This window comes from Euprymna scolopes, chromosome 16 (assembly GCF_053919585.1).
Source record: "Euprymna scolopes isolate OS-2025 chromosome 16, ASM5391958v1, whole genome shotgun sequence".
In the NCBI taxonomy this organism is placed as follows: Eukaryota; Metazoa; Mollusca; class Cephalopoda; order Sepiida; family Sepiolidae; genus Euprymna; species Euprymna scolopes.
This window is the reverse complement of record NC_136497.1, coordinates 95,597,290-95,619,894: the sequence shown is the minus strand read 5'-3', so window position 1 is coordinate 95,619,894 and position 22,605 is coordinate 95,597,290. Positions and strand designations below refer to the sequence as shown.

The 22,605-nt window shown below is 31.4% G+C and overlaps 1 protein-coding gene across 5 annotated transcripts in view; it reads left to right on the top strand.

Annotated features, from left to right (window-relative positions):
* The window catches only part of LOC145296022 (guanine nucleotide exchange factor subunit RIC1-like), a 317,949-nt gene that overhangs the window by 271,971 nt on the left and 23,373 nt on the right, over positions 1-22,605 (top strand). For 4 of the 5 annotated variants that reach the window (XM_080142062.1, XM_080142061.1, XM_080142060.1 and 1 more), the window contains 2 exons: positions 4,598-4,765; positions 6,922-7,043. In XM_080142062.1, the coding sequence (XP_079998188.1) occupies positions 4,598-4,765; positions 6,922-7,043 (290 nt within the window). The remainder of the gene's footprint in view (positions 1-4,597; positions 4,766-6,921; positions 7,044-22,605) is intronic. The other variant, XM_080142059.1, reaches the window with a different exon arrangement.

Below are 22,605 nucleotides of genomic sequence, written 5' to 3'. Positions count from 1 at the left end.
ACTGTTAAAATTTAAGTTTATTAAAATCTGAGATGTTCTACTGTTTCTTGGACATGGCAATTTGATAATAGCACTGTACTTAGCATTACAAGCATATGCTATATTTACATGGCAATATTACATACCTAATATGATTCAACAGGTCATATCTTTTTTATTTGTTTGTCAATTTAAAAAAAAATTACATTAATGGAAAGAGAATAAAATAAGCATTCCAATGATATTAATTTATTTTTCTTTTATGCGTTCAATATTTTTATGTTCCATGTTAAAAATGAAATAAAAAAAAAACAGTAAAAAATGATGGCAGCAAAAAGGGAAACTATTTTTTCAATGTTTACATTTTATGTTACGTTTGGATACATATGCACGGGGTTAAATTTGATTGAATATGGCTGAAAGAAAGGTTCGCTTATTCTTTTATTTTGATTTACTCTTCCCCTCCAACACACACACCTCTAAACACCCGAGCAACGCCGGGTACCCCCGCTAGTAACAAATAAAAGGTACTTGTGCACTTATGTTACCATGCTGAAATAATAACGTTATTATTTAGAAACCCATTTTTAACATGGGGGAGGAAGGGTGTTTTGTTAACTATTTTGTACTTTCACCTAACAATTGAATAAAAAAGATATTGTGAAACTTGAATTTATTTTTAACTCATTGTCAAGACCATTTTTTTTGAATCTGCAAAACTGTTATATACTGGTGGTATGAAGATGACATATATTCTGTATTGTTGTTCATCTTAGGAAGAGTCTTAGTGTTTCATCTAGAGACAGGGTACATTCTTCTACATGAGCACCACCTGTAATTTAACTATAAGAGATTTTTGAATATCTTGATAGATAGACTGAGAGATAGTGTGTTTGACATTTATACATATGTTTGTTGTATTTCGTCTAGTGATTGGAATGACCGCTGTTCATTTATCAATGAATAACGAGACACTTTGTTATAAACAAACTTGATTTATTTAACAAACATTCATATATACACAATACGGTGGTGGAGGTGGTGGTGGTGGGAGAGGTGTAGGTTGCGAACGTGACAGACAGTTCCTCGTCGTCTGTCTCTCATTCCCCATCTCCGTGTCTCTCTTCCTTCTTTTTGTTTACGATCTCACTTTTATGGACTTTCGACCTGGTAACCCATAAACCAATTGATGTCATTGACCCATATTTTGACCAGCCCGGCGTTTGCTTTTGGTCTTACCTGTGACCGAATTACATCATCTCCAGGTCATCCCATTCCCGGTTTCATTTTTGTTGTCCAGGATTTAAGTTCATTCGAACCTTGCTCCATACAACGGCCTTACCCATAAAACGACTTGCGTTATAGGACCAGGTCATCCAATTCCCGGGTTCCGTTTTTATTGGCCCGGATTTTGAGTTCATTTGCACCTTGCCTCTCCATAACAAAACAAACCTGTTTTGTTTTTTTTAACTGAGAAAATCTAAATAATAATAATTAGGCGGTTCGATTAAGAATTTCAGTGTGATGCATTTTGTAAATTTTTACCTTGTTTCCACCTTAACATTTTTCTTTAAAATGACTACCTTTTAAGGTTTTCAGGTATTCTGAAAACGAATATCGCATTTAAATTTTCCGCAAATAAGTAGCTTTCCGGATATTAAGCAATGTCATTTCTTACATTATTGCTGCTGATCATCTTGGTATGTGCATTTGTGCATAGTTTCTCGGGGTTGCGCTTGCGCGCTTGTGCGTACCATGATAGCCACCAGTGATAACATAAGAAATGACATTGCTTAATATCCAGAAAACTACTTAATTGCGGAAAATGTAAATGCGATATTCGTTTCCAACATACCTTAAAACCTTTAAAAGTAATAATTTTAAATGTTAAGGTGGAAACAAGGTAAAAATTACTGTTTTATTTCTTTGTTTACATAATTGAATTTGCAGTAAAACAACAATAGAAATGACAAAAATTACCATCAACTGGTGAATATACAGTTGTTGCTTATCAGGATTCCTGGTATCCTGGTACTGTGAAAGCTACATCGAGGATTCATGTAGAGTATGATTTATGGTTGCATCTCAGAAAATAGGGGTATATTTTGGGCCAGAGATGATTTACAAAATTGAAAATTGGACTGGTCCCAAAATGCATAAGTTCTGGTTGACTATGGGAATTTCCATCTTTTATAGAAATCCAAAATCTATATGAAAAATTTTCTTTGATTTATTTCTGAGATTAATTCATATCTACTCAATTTTTTTTTTCTTTGAGGGGAGTAGTAAATACCGGCCATGAATGCTCTTTAGGCATTCAATGGCTACACCCAAGATTAAGCTCTGCTTTGGTAAGGAGGCAGGAAAATGCCTGTTCTCAATAAAGCTATATTTAAATACTACTATAATACTTAGTTTTGTTCATAAATAGACACCCACTGTATGATACTATGTGCCAGTTTAAAAAAAAAAAATTGAAATTTGTACGAGGGGCGTGCAATAAGTAATGCCCTTGACCCACTTCCAGTTGTCTGATCTAGCTGAAATTTTGCATGTGCAATGATTTATATCTCTACGCGTTGTGTGGCAAATTACAGCTCTGAATTAATTGTGGTTTCTGTTTTACAGGTGTTTGAACTGAGTCAGGTGTGAAATGGAGCCTGTTGAATGCCGAGCAGTGATCCGTTTTTTTGTATTTGAAAGGACGCACACCACAGGAGACTTTTGATGAAATGAAAAACTTATGGTGATAATGCCCCATCATATGACCTTGTAAAACGCTGGCATCGTGAATTCAAACATGGCCAGAAGTCTGTGGAAACAGCCCCCAGACCTGGTCCCCCCCCCTTTTGCCATTGATGAGGCATCTGTCCATCAAATTGAGGCTGCCATTTTGGAAGATCGGCGCATTACTATTCGCCAAATAGCCCAAGATGTCAAGATTAGTACAGGGTCTGTGGAAACTATCATTCCTGACCATTTGCATATGCATAAGGTGTCTACCAGATGGATTCACAGGTTGCTCACACCATTCCAGAAGCGAGAATGCGTCGAGTGCTCGAGGATGAATTTGGAGATATGCCAAGAAGATGAGTCAAAGTTTTTCAAAAGACTGTTTACGCAGGATGAAACCTGAGTCCATCACTATGATCCAGAGATCAAAGCCCAGTCAATGCAGTGGAAGCATTTGGACTCACCACCTTCATAGAAGGTAAGGGTGCAGCCCTCCGCTGGCAAGGTCATGCTCACAGTCTTCTGGGACCAGGATGGAGTAGTGATGACAGATTTCCTGGCAAAGGTTATCACAATTACAGGAGCCTATTATGCTTCACTTTTGAGGAAATTAAGGGAAGCTATCAAAATCAAGAGGCGGGGCAAGATCAGCAAAGATACCCTCCTCCTGCAGGACAACGCTCTGGTCCACAACTTGCATGTTGCCAGATCAGAAGCACGGGCGTGTGGTTATGAAATCCTCTCCCATCCTCCCTACTCTCCTGACCTTGCACCCTTTCACTTTCACCTCTTCCCAACCATGAAGTTGGTTTTGAAAGGAAAGCGTTTCCCAGATGATGCAGTCTTGATTTCTGAAGTCACGTTGTGGTTGGAGGACCAACCTGGGGTGTTCTACAAAAACGGTCTCCAGAGCTGCATCAAACTTTTGGAGAAATACATAGTTCTGGGTGGTTCCTATGTAGAGAAAGACTAATAACTATGCCAAGTTTCGTTGCTCTACTGCTATAGGTAGTGGGTCAGGGGCATTACTTATTGCACACACCTCGTACATCTGAATTTATAATTCGTGGCTTATGGTAAAGAAATACATCAGATTTGACTGCATAATCAGAAAGAACACACAATTTTACATAAATGTGCCAAGTTTCATGAGAATAGCTTGAAAAATAAATAAATAAATAAATAAATTAGCGAATTTCTTGAAATGTTGAGGTCCGTAATTTAACCCATTTTCTAAAGAAAAATGCCCACAGAAAAGCCTAAATTTTGGCACTTAAAATTCTCATAACTTTTGAACTACTGATGGTATTTGCATAATTCAAACGGTTTTAAGCATCTTTTACATTGCTCTTTTCATGCACGATAAAATAACAATTATCTAAAAAGAAAAAATCAACTTGTAATGCTACTGCACTGATCATTTTCGGTTTTATATATAAATTTTAGTGCTCTTGGTTTCCAGCATATAAATACAACCGGAAAATGGTCCAATGCACATATATAGCACAGACCTCTAACATTAGTCACTGTTAACTGTACTCGTACAGTTCAAATGTTTTAGTTGAGGCGTCTACCAAGACAACTGTATAAATGAGTAGGAGAAATATTTATTTATTTTTCTTTTAGAATATACTAAGTTTCTAAGAGGATTTAATTTCAAACCTATTTCATATCAGAGAAATATATATATATGGCTATATGCTGCTGATAATGCTGACTGTGCCCCCGCCTTTTTTTTCTGCTTACTTTTTCAATTGGTCAGAATTGTTTGAATTTATATTCTCTAAGGTTTGCTTCTTTCAAGATAGGCTTATTTAATAATTTTGTTTACTTGTGAATTATATTAATATTCATAAATTTGTTTATTCTTTTTTATTTCACTTAGAAGGAATTCTCGTGCAAAAGAGGAACCATCACCAGATCAATATTATATTGATCAAATCCTTAATCGGCATGCACGACAGTTGCTCAGCTCTCATCAACTTCGAGATCTCGGGATGTTTTCAGCCAATATGCAAGCCTTTCAACTAGTTGGATGGCTTCGGAAAGAAAGGTAGAATTATATCAAATTTTTTTTCAATATTTCTTTTGAGCACATATTGAAATTATTATATAGTACTAATTCTTTTTTTCTTTTTAATTTTTTTACTTGTTTATTTATCTTTTCTTTTTTTTTTTTGTAAGCATTGGACTTGCTTTTGATGAACATTATCAGTATTTTATGAAATGGATTTGTATTTTAGGTTGTGGATCGAAATAAAAAGTACCAAAACTTAAATTAAAATATGTAGCTATTATTATACTAAAGCTGTGTTAATTAACATCTGTTTCCCTTAGGCTTCTTACCTATATGTTTTAATCACACAAAATACATGTTAAAATATTCCTTAATTTAGGGATTGTTGCCATAAATTACAATTCTTGGTGCCATCAGATCAGGCTCTCTGAAGATACTGGCTCCCTGACCTAAAATGTACCAAACATTGATGTTTTTTTTTTTTCCCTTTTCCTTTGCTAAACTCAGTCATGTTCTGCAAAGTCAAAAATAAAAACAATTCTTTTTTTTTTTTTTGCAAACATCCAAACCAAACCCCCATGACTAAATATTTAAAGATATAAAGAATTTGAAACAAAAACTTTTTCCGAAATTACTGGATTTGTGTTGATATTGTGCAAACGAAAACCACCAAATAAATTGCAATTATTGTACAAATTGACTCCATCTCTTAGTAAATGTCTATCTAGCACTCTTTCTTACTCATTATATCTTGTTTCCCTTTTACACTCTTATTTAATACTGTATTTATCACTCATGCTTGTATCACGCTTTCTGTTTATTAACAGTTAAAGTTAATAAGAAATGTAGAGGGTAGTCATTCCAAGCATTCAGGATAGTTTTTCTAGTGTATGTTGGCACTAACAATACCTGTTTGGAGAGAAGAGTGAGCCCTTCTAAAACACATAGGTGTATGCATTAGTACTAGTTCAATAATGCTTAGTGTCATATCTTGATGAATGTCCTCTTTGATCCTCTTTCCCAATAATTTAGAACCTGGAATTGACTGTGAACCCATGTCAGTTTAGTATCGAGAATGAAAGAATTTTTTTCCTTTCATGGTCTGTAGCAGTTGGTGTGGACATACTTTAAATGCATTGAATCAAATTTATTTCATCATCACATGTTTCAATCTGAGTATATTATTCTCCATAGAGGTAAATGGAATATTGGCAAGCCTAAGTATGGTGGTCATCATTTGATGGCATCCACACAGTTTTTCTGTCACATTTTTATGTGTGGTTAGAATTGGAAAATTGGAAAGTAACAAATATAAATCCGAAATGTGTAACCTCCCCTCCACACACACACATATGTATGGTTTCATGTGTCTTTCGTGATCCAACTTTTGTCTTTTATATATAGCTGAACATCTGATATCCTGGATTTAGTGACTAGTTTGCACTACATGTTTGTCCGGACATTTTAGAAGAACCGCTTATAGTGCAGGTTGATTGAAGCATCTCTCTGATGCAATGTCAGCAAGTACAGAAGAAGCAAGTTGGTCTCCTGGAGAATTCTGCATAGGTTTTTAAAATTAAGGTTATCTTTATTATTGGGATGGTGATACGTCTGGAAACTCATACACATGCATTAGAATTTCTTTTTATTCCAAATGAAGTATGCCATGGATTTTAGTTGTGCTGAGATGGTTTTATTTCTTGGTTTCCTTTATCTGTATTGGCAGGCTATCCTACTAGAACCATATAGTAGTGAGAATATGAGATTCCTCTTTGCTGTGCTCATTGTTGACATGCACTTAAAGGTCAGAGGCTTCATCAACCAAAACAATGAGAATAACAATCAAGATGAGAATGGTAGTCCGAATAATCCAAATAATACAAACCGGATCAATTTTTTCAAAAATTTTAATACACCCTCTGTGTCTGATTGACTCATAATTAAAGCAAGTATTAATTCACCTGTAGATGGGTTCATAAAACAAATGCTATTAGTCTGTTGTTTGCGAAATTGTCAGTCTTTTCACAGCTTAGGTGTGTATATTTTCAAGGAGCAATGTATTCTGATAGCAATGTAGTCTAGAAATATAATTATCTTACCTATAGAATTATATTTGACAACTTTATTTGGCATTAAATAATCTGTAGATGGTTGACATGCTTTGTACTTGATGTTATTTCATTCTCTTACAGGTTACGAGCTGCTAAGGTTGAAGATTTTGTAACGGCTGTTAGAGAAGTTCACCATCAATTCCACTGGCCTTTACCTATTTTAACAAATGGAACATATCAACATCTAAAGAAATCATTACAAGGTTAGTGTTGCAGTCTCTCATTATAAGATGTGTACATGTAGATTTTTTTCTCTTTTATTTTTAGCATTTTCATTTTTTGATTAGCAGAGTTGACCACTTCACATGGTTCAAAAAACTATTTACCAAACTGACACACATTGTTAAGACATAATAATTTGGGTTAAAGAAAATGATTTTAACATGTATGAGGAAGTTGAAGTTCATATGTAATTTTTTTATTATTATTCTTTGTCTTTATTATAAGTTTATAATATAAAATCAATTCAAATTTGTTAGCTTCTAAACCAGCAGAACATCTGATCAAACTTGATGTTTCTGATATATCCACAAAGACTTTTTGAATTTGGTAATTTAAACATTTAGAATTTGATGGCAACAAAATAAATTTTTACATTAACTTTTTAAACCTTGATAACATTTTTTATATATAACTGTTATGGGGACTTATCCATTATTACATAATGGAATTTTCTAACCATTATAAAAACTAAAAGAGTTAATACTCCGATGGGGGAAGTATTAGGTTAAAAAGAAAGTTCTTGTGGAATTTTTAATTTTGATTTCAAATGATGTATTTTCAATAAGTTTTCTTTATGATACCATTTTAAAAAGCATTTTTCACTTTATCTAATTGTTTAAATCACAATCGTTTTAAAACGACGTTTTAAAATGTTAATGTTGAATACAAGATGGAAAAAAAAGTAAATTTGCAGTTTTCTTATTTCAATTCAAGCTAGGAACAGCTTGTGATATCAACCAAGTATTTGGCTCATAAACCATTGCTAAATGCACAACACAATGGTGGTTTAAGAAATTTTGTGCTGGTGACGAAAGTCTTGAAGATGATGAGTATAGTGGTCAGTGATCAGATGTTGACAACAATCAATTAAGAGCCTTAGACGAAGTCAGTCTATGCACAACTGTTTAATAACTTGCTTCTGAATTAGACATAACATATATGATGATTTCCAACCACTGGAGAGGATTGGAAAGACCAAAAAACTTGATATATGGTTCCTCTGCAACAAGAATTACCTGTTTCTCAATTGGGTTGTGACTTGCAATGAAAAGTTTGTTCTTTATAACAACTGGCGATGCTCAGCTCAGTGGTTAGTTGCACCAAAAGAAGGTCATGCTGACTGTTTGGTAGTCTGCAACCAGTCTCCTTCATTGCAGTTTTTTGAATGCAGGCGAAACCATTACGGCAGTGAAGTACTGTCAACAAATGGATGAAATGCATCAGAAACTTCGACAACAACACCCAGCATTAGTCAACAGAAAAGGCCCAATTCTCTTCCAACAACAATGCCCGACCGCACGTTGCTAAATTGACCCTGCAGAAGTTGAACGAATTAGGCTATAAAACTCTGCCTCATCCGCCATGCTCTCCAGATCTCTCATCTACCAACTGACTTTTTCAAGCATCTCAATAACTTTCTGCATGAAAAATGTTTCAAAAACTCAAGTGATATTAAAAACGCCTTTAGTGACTTCATGACCACCAGAACACAAGATTTTTATGTTACTGGCATAAATGCACTTGTTTTGCGTTGGCAAAAGCGTGTTGATTCTGATGGTGCTTATTTCAATCAATAAATTTTTATTTGAGCCAAGATATCTTTCTCTGAATTTAAAAGTTAAAAGCCACAAGAACTTTCTTGTCAACCTGACATCACACTCTAATGCAAGACTACAAACTGTCTAACTTAACAGTCAGAAATACTGACAATTTTGCTTTGTATTCACTTGTACAATATGTTCTTTCTATTTAAACCTGTTGTTTGTGTCTTTTCTTATGACCCTTTTCTAAGGTCATAACAACTGGCAACAAGGTTTCAAGAACTTATGAAGGTAAACTGAATTTTAAATACCCTAGTGTTCACACAACTGGCGATAAGGATTCAAGAATGCATGTTGAAAAGTCTAATTCAAAATATCTCTATGTCCCACAACAACTGGCGACAAGGCATTCAAACCAATAGCTTGATATTCAAAGTACCCATCTCAACATCAACCATGCCGTATCGCACGAGCAAGATAGTGTTCCAAAAACACGAACAATGAATTATTCAGAGAGCAGGTACCATGGAATCAGATGACAAAATGCTTAAGGATCAGGAAGCAACTCTGAAAGTTGCACTGAACTCTACAATATTCTAAAGCATATCAAGACTGATAAAAATATTTTTAAAACTTCAGCATTATGCAGTACTTTTATAGATATTAAAAAAAAATGTGTTCATTCAATTTGTGCATATTGTGATGGAAATGCTATTGTGACATATTAATCGATGGACAAAGTCTATCAGAGGTGTAAGGATTGATCTAAAAAGATATCTTGTAATGTCATCTTCCATATAAAGTTACCTCATAGGATTTTCAAAGTCAGACCCAAACAACGATCCCTCTGACATATTATCTACTATTTATAATTATAAACAATAGATAATATATACAAGTAATAAGTATAAACATTAATATATATAGATATACATTAAGATAGTAATAATTAGTAATATTTATAAATAGAAATAAAATAGGTTTAAAGCTCCTAAAATCCGTACCAAAATTATCTGCATTTGTGCAGTATTTGGAAAAATCAATTGTAAAAAATGATATTCTCCTGAAGGTTGAAGGTTCAATCCTCACTGTGGGCGACCAAAAAATACAATTGCAAATTGCTTAGGACCTCTATCCAGTCATGGCTGACGGAACAAGAGCATGTTACCTCTGTGATGTAAATAAAGGGTTCTGCTCCAAATTCTGTCCAAATTCCCTAGTCTGACAGAAACATTCCTGAGTTCGACAAGATACACCTGAAGAAGGTCGGAGGTTTTATCGACTGAAACGTTCTGAAAATCGCACTAAAGATGAGAACAATAGTCCGATGAATCTAAATAATACGAATAACCAATCCTCATCTCCAAAATTCAAAAACGACATATTTTTACAGTCGAGAAATATCACGCTATGAGTTACTTCCCTTGGCTTTTGTAAAACTAAATGTCTATAACCATCTTTTAGAATTAAACATTAAAGGGAAATAACTTTTTCACAAAAATATTTGCTTACTAAGAAATGTGAATTTTGATGTTTCATTTTGTTAAAGACGTCAAAATTTCCACTTCTTAGTAAAGAAGTTAGTCATTTTTTTCCTACTGAGTAGTGCCATGTAAATGTATTATGAATTCTTAAACAAATGTTCTTTTAAAATATTAACTAAAAAGTTATGCTTTTCAAAACACAATGTGTTGATCTATAACACAAAATCCAATCAGAATCTCATGTGCTATTGATGAAATATTTCTTTATTTGAAAATGTAAAAACATTGAAGAATCATTTTAGAGATTTTTATTAGAAATTTAAAAAAAAAAAAATTATCTTAAGATTTAACTCCGTACTTTTATTTCAAATAAGTATGGTTCAAATGCCTTTCTTTAAAAATGTCCCAGAAAATTCAGTCAGTTAAATGTTTTCCATTTTTAGCATCTACCTTTTATTTGATTCGACTTTCATCAGGAAAATCAATGCAACTTATTAATAGAGAAATTTGGTCACATTTTTGAAAACATTATTTCGCAAGTTTAATTTGAAAATGCAAAAAAAGAAATGTAATATAGACTTTTTAGTAAAATTATTTTTTGGAGACTTTCTTTAAAAAACTTATTAAAAAAAGACATAGTTTTTTTCCCTCTTCACTCCTCTTTATTTTGTTGGTGGTATTTATGCGAGGGGTCAGCCATGAAATAATGTTTTCAAAGATGTTACAAAATTTCTCTATTCAAAATTTGAGCTAACCATGCAACACACGTTAGTTCAGACTTTACAGCAACTGTCAACAACACTGAACATGTACTTTTTCTCTCTACACAAGGGGCCAACCCCTCGGGTTAATACTGCCAAAAAATTGAAGAAATAAAAAAAAAAGCGCTATCTTCTATGAATAAGTTGTTTTCATGACAAAAGTCTCAGAAAAAAAAAGCAATTTAAATCATTTAATAAAAAATATACAACATTATTCAGCTTTCTAATTTTTCAAATAAAACTTATTAATGTGATCCATTGTCCGACAGCACATTTCTCATTGATTATTTTTTTCTTTTAAAATTTAAGATTTTAAGTTGATTCAATCTTTATTTCATTTGCAAAATTAATGTTATTGAAACTGGATTTATTATATCATTCAATTGGAATTCATTATTGAGATGAGTATTATTTATTAATTTATTTATTGCGGACTATTATCCTCATCTTTATTAGTTGTTGTTTCATGACGTTACCACCTGACGAAGGCCAAAGGAATAGTTGGCCGAAACATTGTGAAACAACAACTAAGATGAGGATAATAGTCTGCAATGAATAAATTAATGGATTTATTATATTTATAACTAGTTGCACCTGTTTTTTTCTTTGTGATCTTTTTACTTTTTACTTCAGTTCATTAATTTTAGTATTTTATTTTTTGTTTTTATAAAAACTAGACTACTTGTGACCCGTTGGGTCAGTATGTTATATTAGCTATGGAATTAATGTATGAGCGTGACACTTGTGACGTAAAGAAAATAGTTTTTGTGACATAACAGAAACATTTCTATGAAAGTATATTAAAAATGAAAAAAGAATATAGATAGACTTCTATGAGTTCTGTTTATAATTGTTTATTTTTGAAAAAACAAAAAACTTACAGCTGTTGAATTATAAGTGGTTTGCCAGACTTATAGGTAAATTTGCACTATTAAAATTTTTATATATTGTTTAATTTAAATGTGAAAAACAAAAAAACAATTGGGATGCTGAAAACGTACACAGTAAAACAATACGTTGTAAAATGCTCTTATGGTTGTCAAAGGTTGAAGTAGATTTCTTTGTAAGAAAATTGCGTTAAAATAACTTAAACGCAATATGGAAATGAACGATGTAAAAAAATGCAGAAAGTATTAACAATTATTTAGATAATTTAAACGCGAAAAAAAACAAAAAAAAACAATTGGGACGCTGAAAACGTACACAGTAAAACAATACGTTGTCAACAGGTCAAAGTTGATTTATTTGTAAGAAAATTGCGACAGTATACTTGTAATACAGAATAGTTGCAAAACATCCTCACCCTTCCCATATTAAATAATGATTTCAAAATAATAACGTTAATATTTCAGTGCGCAGGTCAAAATCTGCAAAGAAGTGATTTGTGTTTATTTGTTTACGTTGTTATGGGTTAATGTTTATGTGTGCATGCGCAACCGGATGTCATAAACCGGAAAGTGGGTTACATCACTCGTTACAAGGTCATTTGAGTTTTATGATTATATAGATTTGTACCATTTGTGCCATCCTCCACAAAAAACAATATCTATTGCCTGGCTCCCATTGCTTCATGCAGGCTAATAATACAAAGAGAAGAAATGAATTTTATGTAATTTATTCTTTATAAAAGTAAAAAACAAAAGAACTGTTTTTACTCTTTTTTGATCTCTCCTGAAACTGTTTTTCTATGCCTTTTTAAAAATATTTTTGCTATGTTGTCGTAAGTTTCAGTAAGATTGTATGAAAGTATGACTTTTTCCTTTTAGAAAGATATGTTTATGACAATATGTTTAGAAAAAAATATTAGAAATAAATAAAATTTAAATAAAGGTACATCTCATAGAATTTCTATTAAGAAAACCGGTTTATTTATATGCAGGAGAATAATAAGTTAAATAGCAGTGGGCAATTATAGCTGTAAAAAGTCAGTGTTTGCATATATATGAAAAATCATAAAAATGAGTGCTTTGTGACACTTGTCATTTTAAAGGAATTTGGAAACATTTAGACTGTCAAATGGGAAGGTATTTGCTGTTCTAAATTGATGAAATTAAAACTGAATATTTGTTTTGAAGGAAGACCCATTGGTAGGTTCTGTTATAGAATACTTCAACAAAGGATTAAAAAGCAAATTATGCAGAGAATATTTGAAGCAGAAACTCGTCTAGCAAAACAACTGTCAACAATTTCCCATATTCTTTACCCGTACCTAAAATGAAAAGAAAATTCTATCAGGAAAGTTTATTTCCTAGAACTACCTTTCTTTGCAGCATAATACTGCAAGGCTGCTTTCCAGCTGACTGGCAGTTGTTTTCAAATCTAATGTAAACAAATTCTTGTTGTGCTGTCCTTTTAAATAATCAAACCATACCAAAATTCCACCATTACTAATCGTTACGATGTTATCTCACTGGTTACCTGACGCTCATTAACCCTTATCTTCGAGTCGCATTGATTATTTATTTCAGATAAATTAAATTAAATGGTGCCCCCCCCCCCAGTAAAAAAAAAAAAAAAAATGGCTCAATAAGGAAATTATAAAACTGTTTCTATAAGCCAATTACAATGTATAAAAGAAAGATGCTTCAATTTCTTCCTGTCTGATCTAATTTATGTGTTAGAAAATGCAGCATTGTGGTGAATATTGTATGCATATGCAAGATGCATGATGTTACCATGACAAAATACAGATGGCAGGAAAACTCTCAGTGACAGTTTCCATTGTGACATTGGATATGTGTTAGCGCTTCTATATCATAGAGTAAGACAATAGATGACTGTTAATGTAATATGAATTTGTTTTTGTTTATGAGGAAAGGTGAATTTTGTTTAAAATGATTATTACTGTATTTAATTATTTTAAACGAAAATGCAGTTAAAGTATCTATTGAGATAGCAGTAAACTTAGTGTAACCAGGAATAATAAAGCCATGAAAGAGGCCAGAAGGTAACTGATGTAATTGCACATAAACCAAAGTATAAAATTATGTAATAAAGATAATTTTTTGTACCTACTATGATGCTATATAAATAAGTTAAATAAATAAACCATTTAATATTATATAAATATATGTAATTGCTGAGAGAAAAGTTGTCGTTATATAGAAAAATGAAAGGACTTTTTTTTTTTTTTTTTTATTAAAAACATTAATAGTAAATGAGTTTCTGGGCTAATGTCCTGCACTGTCTACCAAGAACAAAACCCGTTTTATTTTATTTTGCCAATTTAAATAATTTTATAATGATTTACATTTTGCAACAAAACTATTTGACTTGAGAGTTGTCAAAGATCTGCTAAGTATAGTCAGGAGATAAAATATAGACATTGATTATTTATTTCAGATAAATTAAATTAAACAACCACCCCATCCTTACTGTATGTGATGAAAAATGGTTCCATGTTAAGAAAAAATATATTGAACTAGAATAAGTGTTATTTGAAAGAAACTGAACCAAAATATGTTTGTGTTTAAAAAGAAAACATGGTCCCAGGAAAAAAAAAATAGCTAGTTAGGATCAAATATTGATTTAGCAGATTAGCTAAAAATCTGAAACGCTAACTTTAAATGTTATACTAATTGTAAACAAAAGTTATATATTACTTATCTATAAATCTGTTTATGAATCATCATTATCATCTGTTGTATGGACTAAATGATTTGCCCGTTGGGGTTTCTCCAACCTTTTCAGTCTTCTGCCTTTCTGTGTGTGCTACTTAACACCAGTTCTGTCCATTCACCAATCTCTTTGTCTGACCCACCTTTCTCTCTGTACAGTTCATTGTCTTTGCAAGGCCTGATGAACCAGTGTCACAACTACACTGCTTCATTTTCCTTTTAACAGTGCATATATCTTCATATGGCCCAACTATGTTTATGAGTCTGTTCTTTACTTCCTCTTTAGTAATACTCTGTTTATGAATGTAAATCATAAAAAAATTATTTGCTTGAAAAACCTCTATAATCTGAAACTCTTCGATTTCACCAAAACTTTATAAAATAACTATTCTTTTCTGCATAAAGTATTGTTGATGCATTTAAGCTGGTGTGCTAACCAATAAGCTGTCACTCTTGAACATGCTGCAAGAATAGGTCTCACACTGTCTACCAAGCTCCAACAACAACCACATCACTGCATTCTTATGCTTGTTTTACAAGTACTTTTCTGGAATATGCTCCAAAAAACCCAAAGGCATATTCCCTCTCTGTATAAGTATTTAGATGGTGGAAGATTTTCTACTTTAATAGCTTTTTTCCTTGCTCTACTTGTCTTTGAAGTTCCATCTCTGCTCCTTGTTTTCTCAACTGTATCAACATGAATAAATTTAAATGTTATGTGAAAACCTTGCTGCCCATTCTTCAACCAGATTTTCTCTATATAAATTTGACTCCTATCACAATAGCCCGTTGTGTTTCAGTGGTAATTTTCCCTGTTTGGATTATAAAAGAAAATGAATTTAAGCTAAACCTATTTTTTCTATTTTCTCTTATTTAAAATGTTTAACAGTTTTAGCTCTATTTAATTTTCTCATGTTTTTTTTTGTCTACATTACCCCATTTCATATTGTTTTACTGTGTTTAAGTTTAGAAATTTAGAATAACATTACTGAATAAATTGAACTAAATCCAGTTTTTAATCTTGTTATGGTCAAAATAGCTTTTAAAATATCTTTTTCTTTATTGTTTACTTTTGAGAAAATTAAACACTTTTAACCTTTTTCATATAAACCAAAAATTGTCAGATTGTTTAATCCCAAATTGCCAATTTTACTTAAAGAAAATGAATGGAAAATTCCTGTCAAAAACTATCCAATCAAATTGTTCCCTCCTCATCCCCCTTCTCTCCCTCTCTGCATTTTATACCATTTTAGTAGCAAATTATTGATTTTCTTTATAAAGCATTCATTCGAATAATCAATAAGTTCATTGAAGATTTTGGTTTTATTCTTACCAGTACCTGAACAAATGATGATCCATTGAGGAGAGGTCAAGTGAAAAGTGCAATGTCTAATTAAGTCTCCATCCTCAACTTTATTGGTGAAAATCTTAAACTTGAGTGCTGCTTTTGTTCAGACACTCTTTCTATTCACCAAAATGACAACTGTCTGAATTTTTAATGTACTAAGTTGATCTATGCAATTACACACATAATGTAATGATTACAATGTAATCACTTTGAAATGATTTATGTTGTATCAAATCACTTGTGTTAGACCTAATATTCATCATTATATCCGGTAGACTAAAACAATTTTAAAAATTTTTTCTTAATTGCTTTTTCATCCCAAACCAGACACAGTGTCAGTTGGATGTAAAGGGCTACTATTTGGGACAACATTTGCAGGGATACTATGTAGGGAGTTGAGCAGAAAGATTTCTGCTCTTATTACACTTTAACTCCTGCATGTCAATACAGTTGGGAAAGCAGGAACTATGGAGGAAATACCAAAGTCTAGCATTTCAAGGGAAGAAACTGAGTAGAAGGCTTTACCGTGTCTATGGATTTCTACAGTATAGGGGTGGGATTTGCTGCTTGTCGGGTTAACCAAGGAGGTATTTATGTTGAGGGCGTACAAAGGCTTGGAGTTTGTCAGAGCACCTTCCATTAAAATACTTGTACAATAGTCACAGAACAGAGATGCAACATTTCATTGATGTGATTGAAGTTGGAGTTTACTTGACAGTGCATTATGTTGCCCACTCTTTTTTTTTTTTTTTTTTTTTTTTTTTTTTTTTTTTTTTTAACTCTGTCTAGGGGTGAGGGACTAGTAGCAGATATTGTTTTTCTTAAAAAAAATTGTTATGTCTTACCCACTTATCAACGCTAAAAACTCTTAAGGATAAAGATTAAAGATTCATATTTTGGTTTCTTTCAAAGTAAAAAAAAATAATCACTTTGTTAAAAAAACAAAAACTTTATTATTTACTTATCCTTGATCCTCGCTTCATAATGTTGAGCACTTAGCAAAGGGGCATCAAGTACTATTTTTTAATTTTTTTTTATATAGATATATATAAAGTTTTTGCTAAGATTTGACTGAAGATCAAACCCTAGTCTCTTGGCTCTTTAGCAAACACTTTTACCATTATGTTAAATGGGTAACTTAGTATAATAGTATTAATAGTTTATCTATATTATATTTCTCTTAGTCTGTGTATTGAGTCCACTTTTTCTCAGGAACTCCTGGGCCAATCTATCCAAAATTTTGTATACTTTTATGATAAGGTGTTGTTTATTCAATGCACAATTAGAGATAATTATTTAATGCAAAAATGAGCGCAAATTTAACCGTATTCAGTCATCAGTTTGCCATAAATCACTAATTCTAAGTCAACAGGCTTTTACGTGTTAAAAACGTACAAAAAGGTTTTTAATTATGATCTATTGAATTTTACACTTTTGTGAATTATTATTTTCATTTTATTTATGGAAAATTATTTCAATAAATAAAATGAAAATAATCATTTTTATTCCTAGAAAAAATTCAAAGAACATTTTTTTTAATAATAATGAAAACTTAATTCAGTGAAATGAACATTTTATTTCACCAATTAAAGTAGTTTTATAATTTATTTCTTTGTTTTGTTAAAAAAAATGTTTAAAAATGTTGATTTAAAATTTTCAAAGATCTGAGAAATCAAAGTAAAATCAACAAATATAACTATTGATCATTTTATGTGAATCAAGTATATTAGACAACACCATTTTTACTGTACTATTGCATGTGATGTTACCCTTCACCTAGGCAACACCAGTTCACCCTGCTTGTTATTTTTAATATATAAATGCATATATATAATTATAAGTATAATTTTTATGGGCTACATATGTGCACACATTTTAACTACAATCGTTTTTGAATTCTATTTTTTACTAAAAGAACATTTTAGAATCTTATGTTGGTCACCTGAGAAAGCTAAATTCTTTTTGCAGTTATTCAATAAATTCAAAATCTTCACTTTCTTTCTGAAGATATTTGATGATATAAATGAAGTCGGTAAATGTTTTGTTTCTTTATTCCTTGTTTTTTCCTTTTGTCTTTTTCATACATTATATTATGATATATTGTGTATTTTGTCCTTAGAGATATAAATTACTAACTAGCTCTACCTACGTATTGAGCACTTTTGAAGTAAATACTTAAAGTTTACACATAAATTTATACTTTTGTATATTAATTTTATGTGAGTAAATGGTGTGTATATATATATATATATATATATATATATATTAGTAATTTACATTCCAGTGACCAATGGAAAAAATCAATCCATCATAATTTAGGTTTATTTATATTAATTATTTCAATTATAATTTAGGTGAATGCCTATATTTTCTTCATTTATTATTCAAAATCTAATAAAATATAAACTAGCTAGACTTTGTTGCCTCTGGGCCTTGATAATGTGGTGATGCCTATGTAAAAAAAAAAAAAAAAAGTTATAGTTTGTTGATTTAGAATGAGTCCTTTATGCCAAATTGATGTTTGAATATTTTTGCATTAAATACTAATCCCTATTAGTCTTTAACTGTGCATTGAATGGATATCATAGTACGTAGTTCACCACATCTTATCACAAAGATTCATACAAAATTTAAGCCAGATCAGCACAGTAGTTTCTCAGAAAAAGTGGAACCATCAGACAGACTTTTTTTTTTTTTTTTTAATGGTCACCACCTATCAAGGCCCGGAAGCCACTCAGGGATAAGGGTTATTGCAAGTACATTACGTTAGTGTGGAGATTTGATGAAGTGTTTACTTAAGGGGGCGGTTCATTAGGAATTTGTTAACGTTGGACTTGAAGACATCCAAGTTGTAGTCAGGTGGGAAGCAGGCAGACGGAACAGAGTTCCACAGGTGTGCAGTTCTAAAAGAAATATAATATAGAATTCATGGTTGTAGACTGATTGTTTTGTTTTTTTTATTTTTACAAGTAAGTCACCACTTATCAAGGCCTGAATTTCACTCGAGGATAAGGTTTAATGAATGTAAGGTGGGAGTTTAGTAATTGTTAATGATGTAGATTGGGTAGAATTTGGATTAATTGAGGCGGAGTCGGCTCAACAAGAACTTGTTTACATTCGACTTGAAGGCTACTATATGGTAATTGGCTGGGAAGCAGATCAATGGAACAGTGTTCCACAGATGGGCAGTTCTAGAAAAGAAGCTTTGTTCATGGAATCTGCATTTAGAATTAGGCACAGATAGAGAGTGGGGAAAATTGTTGATAGTGATTGTAGCTCGTCAAGTGCTTTTTGTGAAAGTTTGGCAAGGGGGGGGGAGACTATAGATTCTTTCTTTGGGTCATTGGAATGTAAATTATTAGCATATATGCTCTGAAGCTAGAAGCATATCTTCATTGAGCTTGTTATTTGTAACAATTTCAACTAAGGAATATATATATATATATATATATATATATATATATATAAATAATCAAAAATATGCATTTTTATATAAACTCAAGGAGTATATACTTGTGTGCATATGTTCAAATCAACAAGATATAGCAGTAATCACGATCAGTTATATAAACATAATATAAACATAATATAAGTGATATCTATTTTCCTTTGTTTTTATCTCTCTGACTCTTTCCCTTTCTTTACATCTGTATATCTCCCTTTATCTGAAGGCTTCTTTGATCTTTATTTCTTGAGAAAAATATCGAATTTCCATTATTTTTAATGTATAAATCACAAAGTAAATTCTGTTTACTTTTATCAAATGATCGGTTTAATAAAAACATCGATCATGTTAATTTTCTTATTAAAATGAAGTGCAATAAAAAATAATTATATCTGCCACCAACAATCCTTATTGCATATTCACATTTAGGCAAATTTCTCACTGTATTTTATTTGCATTTATAAAAAGAAAAAAAGATACGTAAAATGATCGACCGATGAGGAAAACATGAAAGCTCTTTTCATTAGCTATTATACAGAAATGTAGATGAGGGTGCCACCCATTTCCCAGGGTTACTCCACTTACTCTTGACCCTCACTTTATATTGCTGAGTGTTTAGGGAGTATCAAGTATCATTCTGTATTTTTTTAAGTCTTTGATATGATTCTATCGAAATTTGAACCCTGGTATCCTGACATTAGCAAACATAAATAAATGAAAGTTACAATAACACATCACTCAACAGACATATAGATGGCACCACTAATAAAACAAAAAAACCTTATGATTTTAAAAATTATTATCCTTTAAAGAGCATGTGTCAAAATTTTAGCCAAATTCGATTATTAGTTTACAAATTAGTTATTTAAGTTATGTATTTTGAATGCTGAAAAAATTTCGATTTCGTGTGTTGATAGGTTTCTGATGCTAAAAATACTATTTAAGCAAAGAAATGGCTTGATAAGTATTATTCGGACTCTGCTCAGTCAAAAATAGTTGTTGTGGTATGTTCAAGTTGATTAAATTTGGCACTTGTTCCAAAAAATACTGAAGAGTCCAAACTCTTTTTGGCTGAACATAAATTGAAACTATATGAGATAGCAAGATTTGAAGATATCAGAAGGAAGTGTGTTCATGGGTGCTACGTTTGTTTATAGTCAATCAAAAATAGCAATGATTCAAAATGTTAGTTGTAACTGTTTTGGTGCAGCAGCTGAGTTGGCAGTAGCAGATGAATGCTGCTCCAAACTCCCCAAAATGCAAATATAAGCAGGCAGTGTTTTGGCCTCTGTATTTTGAGATGTGCAAGATATCTGTCCATCGATAATCTATTCTCCTTCTAAGATTAAAAAAACAATCACTGTATGATCAGTCTATGTTATTTTTATTTTATATTTTTATTTTTTTTTTTTTTACATTTTTGCGCTTTTTTTTTTTTTTTTTTTAGTTGTTATTTCTTTTCTAAAATGTCACTCACATGTAAAACAAAAAATAATCCACAACAAATCAAAAATGTCAAATGCCATTCTTTTCCATATTGCATTACATGTTTCGGGTTGGAAAAGATAGAAGCAGATCTTGATCATTAATGCTTTTCGAAGTGTTGCCATAGATTGTGGTCGTCTGCATAAATGCATTTTTCATATCACAAATTAAATTTTTTCTTCTCTTGCATATGTACTTCCTGTTAGATGCATTGAAATCATAAACTTTACCTTGCATAGACTGCTCGCAAACTACATCTTTTCAATCCTGTGTTCTAAATAAATAAATACACAACACTCCTGTTCACTAACGTAATTCGCACTCTCTCTTAACTTCACTGTATTTTCTCAGCTTCAAATGTCACTCCTCAAAGTAGCATGTGTATACAGCTCGCCTCCCTCAAAACCAACTCTCCTGTTCTTTAAATGGCTTGCATATGTGCAGCCCAAGATCGTCTAATTTGCATATGTGTGAGAGAATTCACATAAGTTAACACAACTGTTGAAGATAAAATCAACTGGGAGCCGCCATTTTCAAATTTATTTATTTTTTTTTAATTTAAAAAATTTTTTTTAATTATTATTCAGCAGCTGAATCCCACAAGATGTGTAGACATGTGGGAGTTGTTGAGGCAAGTAATTTTCGCACACATTACAATTTTATCTACAGATCCATTTGATAATGAACTCATTGAGGTCCATTCCATTTAATTCTTATATTTTGAAATCAAACAACTGGAATAGCTTATAAGATTAAAGATCAAATGCCATGTGTGTGCGTGTATATATATATATATATATATATATATATATAAAACGATTGCTGTGCTATCAACCAACTTCTCTCGTGTTCCTTTCAGTGTTTACTTTAGAAAATGCTGCCACATTTAAAAACAATCTGCAGTAAAAACACTTAAAAACAATTTTATCTTCAGTTCAGGGGAGATAACTCTTGTCTGCTGGTTACATTGTAAAACAGATGCTTTTTTATTTCCATTTTTGTTTTGCTCATTGTCTTAGTTCTTTTCTTTCTCTGACGTTTAAGAAAATATTTACATTTTGGGGAAAATAATTCACTTATATAATAATTGAATTCTAAAAAAGAAATGGCATTTGCAATAAAATTAATCAGACATCTTAAAAATATGTTGTAATATAGATCCTCAAAATGCTTTCGCCTTTTTTGTTTGTTTATTTTTAACATTATTAGATTATTATTATTATATTAGATTATTTAGATTTATAAGATTATTACTAAATATTAAAAACCCCAGAAATGCATACGTTTTTTTATACCAATTGTTTTTTTGTTTTTTTAATAGAATTTTTGTGAAAATTGATTTCATGAAGATATTTTTGTCCATTTAAATTAATAAACAGCATAATCATGCTGACACACAACATCTCATTAGATCACCAAAGTTAAGCACCATTGAACCTGGCCAGTACCAGATGGGTGACAATTTAAGATTAACAAGCGTTGTATGTTGGAGGACATCAACACTTTCCTACAAGAACGGCAAAAATTTAGTGTTGTCATCTCTGAGAGTTAGTGTTGCAGAGAGGTTAACATTAAATTAAATGAACAGAACTTTTTTTAATAGGTTGTAATACTAAACAAATTTAATTATTAAATTATTTGAACCAGATTTTAATAAAACTATAACTTATTTTGTTATAGTATAAATAGCTTCTAAAACTTCCAATCTTTTAATGCATGAGAATATGCTAAGAATTTTAAAACCAAAATGACTGTCTATTTAAGTTTAAATATTTATAAAATTTCTTTGAAATTCAAAGGGTTACAAAGTAATTCAGTTTTTTCTTTTTTTTTTTTCCAATTAAGATTAAAATGGCTGACTT